The following is a 14,965-nucleotide window of genomic DNA, read 5'->3' as shown; positions in this document are numbered from 1 at the left end:
ACTCTATGATTTATTTTCCCTAATTTGCTTTTTGTATCTGGGTGGTTTGATGTCACAGGAGCTGTTTGCTTTGCCTATCAATGACTGAAAATGTGAATTTGTTTTAATTCACATGACATCTATACTTTGTGGTCTGCTTTTCTAACTATGCATTTTGTGTGCTTATAAAGCATGTTTTTGTTTTGACAAGGCATTGTGTCAAAGTAAAAAACGTCTTTATTATTTGTTACACCGACGTTTTGAAGATGTGGTCGGCATTTATAGATTTGCTTTACCTCTCTGCAGTGTTTACAGTTTGATTTTCCAATAGCCCCGAGTCATTGTGAAGTACTTGCTACCATAGACAGTGCTTGCTACATAACATGATCTCAACACTCACTTCCTTTGTGGGGTTGTTGTGATGTTGGCTATTCGAGTAGCACATCTACAAGAAAAATACCACTACTCTACTCCCTAAATAACATGTACCATCTGCCACAAGAGGGCGCTGTATTGATTTGGAAACAAACTATCATATCTTGTGGTGGTGGCTTTTGTAATGCAAAAGACGACAATGTACGTTTACACAAGGTTGTTTTATTTAAACAGTTTTACGTCATAATTATCATTCATTTCTAAAATTGCACATAAGGCTTAAAACTGCTCTGTTCCCCTCTTGATGTTAAAGGGATAGTTCACCCAAAAATGAAAATTCTGTCATCATTTACTCATTGTCATCTAGTTACAAACCTGTATACATGTATTTGTTCTGATGAACACAAAGGAAGATATTTTGAGGAACGTTTGTAACCAAACAATGAGCTCCATTCACTTCCATAGTATTATTTCTCCTACTATGGAAGTCAATGGGGCTCATGATCGGATTGGTTTTAAACATTCCTCAAAATATCTGCCTTTGTGGTCATCAGAACAAAGAAATTGATACAGGTTTGTAACAACATGAGTAAATAATGACAGAATATTAATTTTTGGGGAACTATCCCTTTAACGGGACATCAAATTGTGTCATCATTTACTCTCATGTCTAAACCTGTATGAGTTTATTTCTTCGGTTAAATACAAAATAAGATATTTTGATAAACAATAACCACACAAAAATACCATAGAAGTCAATGTGTGCCATCAACTGTCTGTGCATCATTTATCAACATATCTTCTTTAGTGTTCAACAAAATAAAAAAAATTCATACAGATTTAGAACATCATGAGGGTGAGGAAATGACACAATTTTCACTTTTGGGTGAAATAAATACATTCAAACTTTCAAACCAAACACAATGTACAGAGACACGCAATTATTAAGTTGATTTCTCCAAACAGGACGAACATTGTAGATCTGTGATGCTTTCCAACATTGCTCTATTTGATGGACTGGCCAAACAATTGGACTACATGTTTATAGATCAGAAGTGTTCGACACAGCATTTGAAGACATTGCATGTTTAATTTCACCTCAAGCCAGTGATTCTTGTTATCCTGGTCTGGGTTTTGAACGTTTCCCTTCTGCAAGCCATCAGCTTATAAATGAATTGCTCTATAATCTAAACTATGACTGTTAGATTAGTAAAACTGTGGGGGGCTTAAGAAACGTTGTTTATAATATAAACAGATAAAGACTTTACACTGACAAGAAACAAACATCTTCACGATGAACAGTTGTAGAAGCCTCATTGAACAAGAGTAGTAAACGGCATGACAGTGTATTACTTCATACCCAGTTCTTCTCCTTTGTCGTTGTTTTCTCCCCTGTTCATGTCAAGACAACACACAAATAAAGCACAGTTAGCACAGCCATCATCACTGTTATTGTTACTGCTATTAAAACTAATCCGTAAGACCATGACATGATAGAACATTAATATGCATTGTGTAGAAATGAATGAATGAGAAATGATGATTTTTTTGTGAGTTTAAAGAACTACGTTGTATGCAGAAGTATAACCACAGAATAGACCGTCAGACATCTTTCATATGAATGTTGCTTAAGCCTATTTTATCTCTTTTAGATCTGAAAAGCATGAATGCAAGCTATATTATCAGCAGTAATACAGAATAAGCCTAAAATTTATATTAATATAATACTTATTAATTATAATTAATATAATTCATATTTTTGTTACTATATAATGTTATTTTATACTATTGGATGTACAATGAGCAAACAAAAGGTACAAAATATCCATGAATTGTTTATGACGGGTTAAGATAAATAGAATGGAAACAATCAAGACTACAAACAACAGTCTCTGTTAAAGCTGATGTATATAATCTACATAAAGTTAAATCATGTTAAGGCCCTTTTATGCTAAATGTGCATATTCCAAATTGTAAACATCTGCACATCTCTTTGCTTTATAAATATACTTGGTCAATACACTGCAAAAAAACAAAAACAAAAAACAAATGAATGCATTCTCAGGAAAAATGTACAAAAACTGTCCATATGGTACCCTTAAAAAAATTTAATATTTACCATTTAAATACATATATGTACCTCTGAGATACCAATTTGGTACAAATGTGTACTTTTTGAAAGGGTCAGCTTTTGTAACTTTTCTCTGAGAGTGTTATCCAGTATAAATATTTAAAAAACAATTACCTAGAGATTAAGTCGTGTTTCCTGGAAAAAAGGGAAAAACTATGCAAATCAAGTGAGTTTATGCTTAAAACAGGTAAAAATATCTGCCAGTGGGATAAGAAAGACAACTTAAAAGGTCACATATTATGCCTATTTTTTTAAATGTAATACAAGTCTCAATGGTGCCCATGTGTCTGTGAAGTTCAGCTCAAAATACCCCACAGATCATTTTTTATAGCATGTTCAAAATTCCTCTATGGGTGGGAGCAAAAAAGCGCTGTTTTAATGTGTGTACCTTTAAATGCAAACAAGCTACAGCTTGGTAAGTGACCATGGGCAGGGTTTTATCAGTATGATGTCACATTAACAACAGAATCAAAACAGCATGTCTAATGATACTGCTTTAGTTTAATGGGAATTAAACTATTTCCAAAACACCTTGTAAAAGTAGGTTTTGTAGGCTATTATATATGCCCTTCAACCTCAAACACAATTCAAGTTAATTTCTCTTTCTCCACTCACAGATTTGTGTTACTTGTTTTAAGCATTAACTCAAAGAACAAGACAAATTATGTATACATTACATTTTTGCAGTGTACTCTATTGTAAATGCTGATAGTCATCCCAGTACAGCTTTCTTGACCCGAAATGAAAGTTTAGAGATTTTGAATAGAATCAGATGATCACTAAAGAGATATTCATTTACACAGATGTACAGACAGAATAAAGTACCCTGCTTTCTTTAATGCCATCTGGATTTCCTGCCGTCGCTCTTCATTGATAGGATAAAAGTAAAACACAGCTAAGCTCATCAGAAGCAGGCAGATGGGTACAGGAGCGAAAAGCATCCGCAGTGAATATATGACTGCTGGATTATGTTTACAGGCTCCAGGCTGGTATCCTGCAAAACTGAAGATTTAAACAATGAGAAAGAAAAGTTTGCAAAGTTTTCATTGTTGTGAATCATTTAACATCATTATTAGCAACTTGAAAACTATTTGACTATTTGCTCTTACTGTAGTACCAAGGTTGAGACTCCAACAGACATGCCCCCTCCAAATTTATTGAAGAAAACAAAACAGGAATAAAACAACGGTTCTAGATCCTGGCAAGATGGGTTCTTAACCTTAAAGTCATCAACAACATCTGGCAACATTGACCTAAAAAAAAAAAAGTTGCATTAATGTTGCATTATTCTATATTAGAAGTATTCATCAAGTTTTCAGTACAAATTTATGATGAAGAGATTAAAACAAAAGATTTTGAAATCAACATTGTGCATTACGCCATGATAGGATCTGCTTTCCTCCTCGCAATGGAGGCCCATTAAGTATGTGATCATTTATTCTGATTCCAGACGAGATGCCAAAAATCTCACCACTAAATCCCAGCTGACCAGTATCTGGGTTTGCATAATGCAAGAGGAGTGCATTTGTTCTGGTGGGGTCTATGTTGGTGGAGTAAATGTTTTAACAATGAAAAAGAGATTTATCTTAGAAACTGTATTAGATGGCGATTAAATTACCATGGAAGCAGATAGAGTGCTGCCAGACTGGTGCCAGCCAACACAGACATAATAACGAAGATGGGTAAATTACTCCTCACTAGGGATATTACAATTAGAGATGGAATATAAGTCTGCAGAAAGAAGATGACAAAGAAAGGATTCAATCATAATTTTTAATTATTTGCAAAGTTTGTAGACTGCATTTGAATTAATATGCAAACAACTCATTTGCAAAGCGTTATTGTTGCGCGATCATGAATAAAGCAATGAGAAACAAAAAATTTAAAAAAAAATGATGCTCACTGATAGGCCGATGAATATTGTGGTCTTTTTTCCTAGTTTGACCAATAGTGTCTGCCACAATGGTGTAGAAAATGTGGCTGCAGTCTGCACAAAAACACACATTACATGCAAATATTATAGTAATAACATTACATGCAACTAACCCTAAACCAAACCAACTAGTAGACACATGTTAATCATTATTACTCTGTATTATTACACTGTAAAATAAAGTGTAACCAAAAATTGTTAATATGACTGAAATAACCTGAATTTTAAACAGTGTTGGGTTACACCATCAAAATATGTACACGTCAGATCACTAGCACCTCATGATAAAACCTTAAAATAATGAATCCCTCACCAATAATATAAGAACAAGATGTTGGAAATATGCTCCCATATCTGCTGCATGAGTACAGAAGAGGGCGAAATTCCCCTGAGCCATCTGTAACAAATATTCTTATCATCACCATTATCATGCAGGCTTCATATTTGCTCAAATCCATTTACAATCTATGCTACATCAAATTTTAATCCAATCTATGACTCAAAACTTTAACACTGTACAAAGTGGGCAATACATAAAATAATAAATACATTTGTGCATTCGTACAAAACCTTCCTGCATTTGGTGTATTGAAATACAAATGTATTTAATATAAAGAGAAAAATCTCTGACCTGGAAAGCCAGTGAAGCAAATAGGAAGCCAAATACAAGCTTCACATATGGAACGTGACACACCACCATCTTCATACCAGTTAGGTAAGGCATACTCATGCTGTCCAGTTTACTTAGTGGGGCTAGGGTGAGAAGCAAGCACCAAAAATGTAGGGAAATTAATATAAAAGACATTTCAGCCAATCAATCAACTAAATAATGCATCTACATAAATAACATCTATTAATAGACAAGGCTGAAAGAACATACAAAACTCATTACTATAAAAAAAAGGTAAAAAAAATTGTCCCAAGCTGTCACTGTGGCAGTGCCCTTTAAAGGGGACAGAGAATGAAAAACCATTTTTACCTTGTCTTTGTTGAATAATGGTAGTCTACCCACATTCACAAACATACCAAAAGTGCAAAACATGCTAAACATCTCAGTCTCATAGAAATTCCTCTTTTAGAAATGTCAGCCAGAAAACGGCCCAATCTGAAAAACTGATGCTTATGACATCACAGGCATCTCACTGCCCCTCCACTTTAAAATAATTGGCTACATTTTTTGAGTGGCAGCAAAGTCAGCCAATCAGTAATGAGATTGCAAGTTAAGCCAGTAGGGGGAGCCAAATAGGTGCAAAACCACTTGTTTAAAATCCCCCACCCTAAAAGAGCTATCTGAGAGAGGTTTTTAGGAAGCTTCTAAGGCATTACAGACCCAAACAAAAAATTGTTTGTCTAAATGTCACATCACAGAACAAGGATAAATACTCTGTTTAAAGGGGACATTTCACAAGACTTTTTAAAGATGTCAAATAAATCTTTGGTGTCCCCAGAAAATGTATGTGAAGTTTTAACTCAAAATATCATATAGATCATGTATTATAGCATGATAAATTGCCACTTTGTAGGTTTGATAAAAATGTGCCGTTTTTGGGTGTGTCCTTTAAAATGCAAATGAGCTGATCTCTGCACTAAATGGCAGTGCAGTGGTTGGATAGTGCAGATTAAGGGGCGGTATTATCCCCTTCTGACATCACAGGGGGAGCCAAACTTCAATTACCTATTTTTCACATGCTTGCAGATAATGGTTTACCAAAACTAAGTTACTGGGTTGATCTTTTTCACATTTTCTAGGTTGATAGAAGCACTGGGGACCCAATAGCACTTAAACATGGAAAAAGTTAGTTTTTTTGTGATATGTCCCCTTTAAAAAGATCTAAATATGTACTTTTTAGGTACAGATATGTATACATTTGGTTCTTATATGTACCTTTGATGTACTACTAATACTCTCTTTAGGTGAGGTACTGCCCCAGTGACCATTTTGTGACCACTCTTTTCTGACACTAATAAAGTGTTATACATTTGAACTTACCCAGTTTCTCCTTCACTCCTAGAAAAAGCACAAGGCAACACAAAAAATACAGCATTCCTAAAATGAGTGCAGCGGTCACATAAGCTCGTCTCTAGGAGATGAAAAAACAGAATTTAAATGTACATTTAGCCAAAAATATCCCAACAAATATGTGGTTTGTTTTTAAGGGTCAACACTCTCAGTGTTGTGTAAAACTTCCCATTTATGGTAGTAAAAATAGAAAACACATTGTTGCTGAGTTTAGAAATATATGTTGTGCACTAGATGGTGTGCGTTTTCACCGTTTAGCAAACTCTAATGCCAAAGATAATAAAGCAGCAGAATGTTTAAATAAATCTCAAGTAACAGGAACACAGACAACATCTACTGTACAAAGCATAGCTGACTGAGGCAGGAGAAATTGAACAGAAACTAAAATAACTTAAATACTGGTGGTAATGAGGTGAACACAGCTCAACCAAATTATAGATCAATTAACCATTACTTAGGAATTAAGGAAAAAGGTGCAACTATGCAGAAAAATCTAAAATGGTGTGCGAGTGTGACAAGGCCACTAAAGTTACAGTATGTTGTATCTTCTTGCTTGTGGTAGGCCTATTATATTTAACCAACATTTAAAACAATTATCAGCAACTATTACATGTGTTCATTCCAAATAAATATCTAAAGAAACTTCACTATCTTTGTTACTGATACAGTGTTTTTAAGAAGTCCAATCCTTACTGTATTATAAAGGTTCATGGATATTTCACCAAGGGAGTCTGTGTTGTTGTTGTTGATGATGGACACATTTGTTCTGTTATTCTGCGTCCTGCAGACCTGTGACCTTTTAGCATGATGAACTCCCACTATCTGACCCTGAATGGCGGCTCCAGCCAATGTAGCAAAAATTTCCATTCCCATCCCTGAGATCATAAGAGGAAAGGGTTCCTGATTATTTCTTCTTTTAAAAACAGGAAATAGTTTTTATTTAAGTTTATGCCCTTTATATACAGGGATCTGCTGCCTATTTTTATCTATGTCTCAATAGGTTTTATATATGTGTCTTAAAGTACAAGAATGTACAAAAGTTGTCACTGGAGTGGTACCTTTTAAAAAAAGTACACTTTTGTACCTTTTGGTGCAAATTGGTACCTCAAAGGTACATTCCAAAATGGTACACACTGTACAGTGTAAGGACATTTATATAAGGTGTCTTCACAGTGACAACGTTTTAAAAAAAATTCTGAGAGTGTGGACAGAATTGAGGTGTGGCCAGTATTGGTTTACTACTATTAATATTTATTATTTAGGTTTGGCCTGTGTTATTTTGACAAAACACGTGATGCACATGGTTCACATGATACAACAAACACATATTTTGAAAACACGAGTAACACACATGACACTCCGCACACATATTTTGAAATTGTGCCCCTCAAAAGAGCAGTCATGTGCCGCTACTGGCTTTAAATAATAATTATGTGACTTGCATCAGGTGAACTAAAAATGTTTCCATTGCGGTTTTGGGAAATACACCTTTTCTGAATGGCCTGAAAAACCACCTCATGTGAGCGTAAAAATCGTTTTGCGATATATGGGAGTTTTTGTGAAATTGACTTTAAAGTGTATTTTTACAGTGGTTATTGTATTGTGAAGAGGATGTGAATACCATAATGAATGTTTCTTACTGTAGCCAGTTGCTGAATCTCGATCTCTGTCATTGCCCCCCAGAAACATGTTTAGGGAAGAATACGGCACATGGTAGCACTGAGCAACAGAGAGACAAGGAGAGACAATATTTTGTTTTAAATCCAAACATGTTACGTGTGACCACATCTATTTGTACACAGTTGTGGATACAGTACATTATATATTTCCTTTTCACAGTATGCTATCACTGCAACTTAAAGGACCAGACTCTATATTTGGTAGCATGAATAACAAATGCTCTAATAATGCTATTTTTAATATGACTTCTTCTCTCTGCGAGAGACTGCCATAACAGTTGATTATTTTCGTTGAATATGTGAAACTGACAACTGGTCAGGGTTTGAAAATAACCTGAAATAACCATTGGTGTTTTTACTAATATGCATTTACTGTAAAGCTGCTTTGCAATAAGCAAAACTGTGAAAAGCGCTATCACTGTAAAAATTCCTTGTTGCACTTAAATGTTTAAGTTCAAACCACTTGAATTAATAAGTCATTTAAACTTTTTTGACTTTTTAGAAGTTTCTATAAATAAAACAAAGTTGTAATTACCTAAGCCTATTAAAAATATATATATTTATACCAACGCCTCACTAGTCAAGAAAGTTGAAATTACTTGTTTAAGTCAAGTTGTTCAAACTTAAATATTCAAGTACAACAAGAAATGTTTTACAGTGTATTTGCATTGAAAGTTACATTCAGGGCTTTAACAAGGTACTATAAAATATTAATAAATATTGTCTAAGGTAATATTTGATATATAAGAAAATATAGGTATTAAAACATTATAATATTTATTATGACATGAAAATACCAGAAATAAATAGTTTACAAAATAAATAGAATACACAGCTACATGTTTAAATCACCTTTTTATCTAAACAAAACGACCAGCAAATGTTTTTTATATTGATATGTTTGTTCATGTGGGGTAACTGCAAAACAAGGTGGCTAATTTGTATTTATTTGTACGACCAAGATCATACGTTTTTGTATGATTTGGTTTCGCTCCGTGACATTAGTGTTTGGGGTGGCATTTCATTATTGTTTTTTCATAATCGTACGTTTTTGTATGTTTTACTTTGTATGAATTCATACAAATTACCTAAATCATAAAATGTATGAATTCAATACCAGGCTGGTATTATCTGAAAAGTACTTGCATTTGTGCTGAATATGCGCAGATTTGGTTTATATTCACCCAAATTTTTTTAATACCGACACTAATGCTCTCTTTCTTATAGAGACGGCTAAAGAATAGAATCCAGTCTGAGAGTCATAAGTTGACAAATATGCTTGATATGTTAGCCAGCAACACTATTAATTAATATGTTAGTTTGATGAGTTATGACTCATAACAAGTGTTAATTTTAAACCCTGACTGTAAATGTCAAACTCTGATAATGTTCATTGTGGTCTTACACTCATGAAGGTGTCAAACAGACAACACCATGCGAAGTACCAGCAAAAACTAAAGGCAGGGGACATGGTGTCCTGTGGAGTATACCAGAGCATGATGTAGGACAGGACCCCTAACGGCATTGAGAACACAATCCTGTGCAAAAAATACAAAATAAAAAAAACAGTACACATAAATAATACTAAAAAATAATACACTCAGAAGGAATACATTATTTGCAGTTGTTTCTAGGTTGTGTTTAAAAAAACAGCAAGATGTGACTAAAACACTTCTGGGTGTATTACAGTGAAACACCTAAATAATTACAATGGAGGTTTTTCTCTCCTGCCACTCACCAGGGAATAAGTTTGCCAATTTTTGTGCGGCCACTCTTGCTCACGGCATATCCAATGAGAGGATCAGTAATAGCATCCCAAGCTCGACCAAGAAAGAGAATGATGGCTGCATAAGAGGCCCCCATCTATAACAAAAACACTTGGACTGAAGAAAATAGCAAAAATATAGATATTTAATGTTTTTTTGTGAAATGTGACATTTTACAGTTTTTCTGAATTGCTAAAACACTAAACCCCAATCTCTGAACCAAATTCATAGTGGCCTGAACACATCTGTCAAATCATGCACTCTTTTTGCAAAATTCTAAACACAAACTTCTCACTAAAACACACATTTCACACTGCAATGCACTTGTTTTATAAATGCTTAACACAGGCAGGCAAAAGTTGAACACAACTAAAACACCGTTATCATAGAGTAAACACAACAACTCAAAATTCTACACACTTTTATCTAATGGTATTTTTTTACCAATTGTGTGAATTGGAAACAGTCTGAGCGGCAGATGAAGAGTATGAGGAAGAAAAGGACACCAGAGACCATGCAATTGGCAAAATTTGCAGTTGGATTGCTGACTTTTTACAAAATACAAGTGCTGCTTACAGTAATATTGAAAACTTACTATTACTTGCAGTACTTACAGTAAAGTATTCACTATATTACAGTTTTTTTTAATTGCTAAAACACATTTTTTGAAACCATCACTCATTTTCTCAAAACCTTAAACACAAATCTCAATTTTAAACAAAATTCACAGAACCCCTGACTCTTCTAGCAAAATCAAACAATTGCTTCAAAACCATTTCACTTGTACTCAAAATCAAACTAAGCTTTCAAATCATACACACATAAGTCTATAATATAAAACACTACAGAGCATCCATTAGACACTACCTTAAAAAATGGAAAACACAACATCCAGGAGATCTGCTTACAGAAAAAAACATGTTTACTGTACAAAACAACACAATTGACAAATACTGTTAAAAATTTCTATCACTGTAATCACAAGTTTAGTTCAGTGAATATAGTGAATAGTTTACTGTAAGTACTGCAAGTAATAGTACGTTTTCAATATTACTGTAAGCAGCACTTGTATTTTGTAAAAAGTCAGCAATCCAACTGCAAATTTTGTCAATTGCATCGTCTCTGGTGTCCTTTTCTTCCTCATACTCTTCATCTGCCTCTCAGACTGTTTCCAATTCACACAATTGGTAAAAAATACCATTAGATAAAAGTGTGTAGAATTTTGAGTTGTTGTGTTTACTCGATGATAAGAGTGTTGTAGTTGTGTTCAACTTTTGCCTGCCTGTGTTTAGCATTTATAAAACAAGTGCATTGCAGTGTGAAATGTGTGTTTTAGTGAGAAGTTTGTGTTTAGAATTTTGCAAAAAGAGTGCATGATTTGACAAATGGGTTTAGGCCACTATGAATTTGGTTCAGAGATTGGGGTTTAGTGTTTTAGCAATTCAAAAAAACTGTAACTGAACTAAACTTGTGATTACAGTAATAGAGATTTTTAACAGTATTTGTCAAGTGTGTTGTTATGTACAATAAACATGTATTTTTCTGTAAGCAGATCTCCTGGATGTTGTGTTTTCCATTTTTTAAGGTAGTGTCTAATGGATGCTTGTAGTGTTTTATATCATAGACTTATGTGTGTATGATTTGAAAGCTTAGTTTGATTTTGAGTACAAGTGAAATGGTTTTGAAGCAATTGTTTGATTTTGCTAGAAGAGTCAGGGGTTCTGTAAATTGTGTTTAAAATTGGGATTTGTGTTTAAGGTTTTGAGAAAATGAGTGATGGTTTCAAAAAATGTGTTTTAGCAATTCAGAAAAACTGTATTTTACTTTCTTGTGTTCACAAAATACAATTGCACATCAAGAGAAAAAGTTCTACAAGATCTTTCACATGCAAGCCTTTATACTTCCTGTGCTAACAGAGAGTGGGTGGCCAACATGACATGCAAATTGAGGAAGAGTTTAGTTGGACCAGGACAGAGCCTTTCGTGTTTCAAAAATGCCAAAGTTCAACATTTCTAGTAGCAAAATTCATGAAAATGGGTCAAATGCACACAAAAAGGTCAGAACTCCTAAAAACATCACACAGGGAAAGTGAATGTATACACTTATTTTCAACCCAGCATTGGATCAAAAAGCGAGAAACTCAGGCTCAGTGGTTGTGTTAAAATAACCCAATGTTTATATTTAACCCATTCAATTACAACCCATTGGTTTGGGTTCGTCCCATTTTTGACCCAATGTTGGGTTCAAAATAACCTCATTATTACAAGGGAAGTTGTGGCCTAATGGAGAGCTAACGGTTGTAGACTTGTAACGGTTTTGATTTCCAAGACCGCCAGGAAACAATGGAGGTGCCCCTGAGCACTTTCCCCAAATTGCTCTCACTGTTCCGGGTGTTTGTTCATGACTTGCGTGTGTGTGTGTGTGTGTGTGTGTGTGTGTGTGTGTGTGTGTGTGTGTGTGTGTGTGTGTGTGTGTGTGTGTGTGTGTGTGTGTGTGTGTGTGTGTGTGTGTGTGTGTGTGTGTGTGTGTGTGTGTGTGTGTGTGTGTGTACTACCCTCTGGATGGGTTAAATAGAGAGGGCAAGGCAAGTTTATTTATATAGCACATAGGTCATTAAAAGTGCTTTACACAGAAATTATTTACAAAGATAAATAACAGCTACACAAAAATAACTGTTAAAAAAAACATCAAATTGTGCAATGTTAAGATGGCAGTACACTCTCAGAAAAAAAGGTACAAAGGTTGTCACTTGGACGGTACAGGTATGAGGTACCAGAATGTAAGGCACCTTTGAGGTATCAATATGCACCTTTAAAGAATAAAAATTTCCTTTTTGAAAAGGTACCATCCAAGTGACAACTTGTAGCTTTTTTTCTGAAAGTGTAAACTGATTTGCATTGTGTTTACGTAAAATTAAGGTCAGACTCGACACTATGTGTTTAAAATACACATTGTGTGCTAGTTAAGGACAACAAGTCTAATGTGTTGTCATTAACTAGACACATCTCTGTGTTATTTTTGGAACACACTTTGTGTTGTTTTAACACATGTTGTGTTGTCTCTTATTTGAACACAAAATCAAGACGAAATGACGAAAACATGTGTCTTTGGACACCTAGAAACAAGGTGTGTTTTTAACCTGAGAATTTCGTCTTTGTTTCCAACTACGGTGACTTCAGTTTTGTCTTTGTTTTAACTGGAGGAAGTTTTGACATATCCAACTGTTAATTTCACCAATGCACTAACACGTGGAGTCAATGTGGCTGCAGTCATTGGGGGATAGGACTGATAAGTAGATCTGTGCTCATCTGCATAGATGTGGTAAGCAATTTGGTTCTTTTTCATTATTTGTCCAAGCAAGAGCATTTATAAACTGAACAAAAGTGGTACAAGATTTGAGCACTGTGGGACTAGATTTATGGTCACTTATGATCACATGGTAACCCCTCTCTTTCAAGTATGACCTGAACCGTTTGAAGATCACCCCAGATAGTCCTACTGGTTTCTAGTCTATGTAGAAGTATGGTGTGATCTATCATGTTAAGCATGTGTTAATGTGAAAAATGACAGGAACTATAAACCATGCCAACTTGTAAATAGTACACTGTAAAAAAAACAAAAACGTTTCAATGGGTTATTTTTTTCAACCCAACATTATTATGTGTGTAGTCACATTTTAAGTATGGGTTCACTTTTACTTTTAACTAACTAATAATCAGTTTTCTGTTTATATTCGAAAGGAAAGCTCGGTGAAGTCATGCAATCATTGAATTATATTTAGTCCAGCTGTACTCTAAGAAAGGATGTGTTCATTTTTAACACATTGTTTTGTGTTATCCTATTTAATACATGATGTGTTATTTTAACACATTGTGTGTCATTTTGTGCTGATTTTGTGTTCAGATAAATAAAAGGGACGACACAAGACGTGTTAAAATGACACACACACACGTTTTAAAAGGTGTGCAGTTACAAGGTGTAGATACAAGAGAACACGGTCAGAAAAAAATGGCCCCAAGCTGTCACCGGGGTCAGGGTGGTACCCTTTCAACAACAAAAAAAATACACATTTGCACCTAAAGAGTTCATATTACTACCTTAGAGATACATACTGGTACCAAATGTATTCATATTTTTACCTAATGGTATGTATTCAAAAAAAGGCTGTGACAGCTTTGGACCATTTTATCTGACAGTGTAGTTTATAGTCCTATAAGAAAACCATGTCCAACATACAGTATAGACTGGAATGATTAAAACGACCCATTACCACACACCTTAAGTTAATAATATTGATAAGACAGCTGTATCGGGTATTTGTCAATTAATGCAAAATTACACCATCACCCAATGTATAGGGTGTGGTGATGAATATCCATATTGCATAACTTCCACAAAATGATGGTTGATGTATGTACATCTGTACATGCATGTTCATATATACAGTTCTGTTTGAGTATGGTTAGCATGGTTTTCACCACCAACAGCTGCTAAGACCACAACATTATCTAAGCTGTCACTCACCTTTACAACATCCAATAAAAAGATCTGCATGAAAAATCCTTTGGCGTTTGAAGTCATTTGATAAGGCATCCCTCCAATGGCGTAGCACAGTTTCGTGGATAAAGGGATGCCTGTGGATTTCTGCAACAGTTACATGCAAATAATTTTCCAAGGTATATTTCATTGGTTACTCCTTTAATTATCTATCTATAATGGGCCTATATTAAAAAACGATGTATACTACATATTTTGTGTCTTTATAAAATAAACAGATTTTTTGCAAACGGATCTACCATTTGGAAAATAAATCCAAATGTAGCCAATAATATTTATTTATCTTTTAAAGTATCATTAATGCAAAAGAATATTTTTAGAAATATACCGGTTTATTGTTTTCATATTTCGTCGCACAGTCTATGCTTTGTCCTTCTTGGTGGTCCAGTGCATCCCCATTGTTGTCTGCCATCGTTAACCAGTTGTTGTGAAAATTCTTTTTTATCTACCGCTTCTTATACTAGTTACACGTGGGCGTGGCTCACACAGTTCCTCTCATTTTTAGCAAACCGCCTGAAGAGACCC

At 34.6% G+C, this 14,965-nt stretch overlaps 1 protein-coding gene across 2 annotated transcripts; it reads right to left on the bottom strand.

Moving 5' to 3' along the window:
* Window positions 1-556: 556 nt before the first annotated feature.
* LOC135775714 (sodium-dependent lysophosphatidylcholine symporter 1-like) lies at window positions 557-14,876 on the bottom strand. 2 transcript variants are annotated; one of them, XM_065286146.2, is made up of 14 exons: window positions 14,769-14,876; window positions 14,408-14,527; window positions 9,856-9,980; window positions 9,523-9,655; window positions 8,079-8,157; window positions 7,132-7,313; window positions 6,409-6,499; window positions 5,050-5,171; window positions 4,732-4,815; window positions 4,389-4,472; window positions 4,104-4,216; window positions 3,595-3,738; window positions 3,311-3,487; window positions 557-1,746 (listed from the first exon to the last, which is right to left on the bottom strand). In XM_065286146.2, the coding sequence occupies exons 1-14, from the start codon at window positions 14,850-14,852 to the stop codon at window positions 1,704-1,706; spliced, it is 1,581 nt and encodes a 526-aa protein (XP_065142218.1). In that variant the 5' UTR covers window positions 14,853-14,876; the 3' UTR covers window positions 557-1,703. The 2 variants fall into 2 exon arrangements, with proteins under 2 accessions (XP_065142218.1, XP_065142219.1); XM_065286147.1 differs by having other exon boundaries at window positions 14,408-14,517; window positions 14,769-14,851.
* Window positions 14,877-14,965: the final 89 nt, after the last annotated feature.

Source organism: Paramisgurnus dabryanus, chromosome 21 (assembly GCF_030506205.2).
Source record: "Paramisgurnus dabryanus chromosome 21, PD_genome_1.1, whole genome shotgun sequence".
Taxonomy (NCBI): domain Eukaryota; kingdom Metazoa; phylum Chordata; class Actinopteri; order Cypriniformes; family Cobitidae; genus Paramisgurnus; species Paramisgurnus dabryanus.
This window is presented reverse-complemented; position numbering and strand designations above follow the sequence as displayed.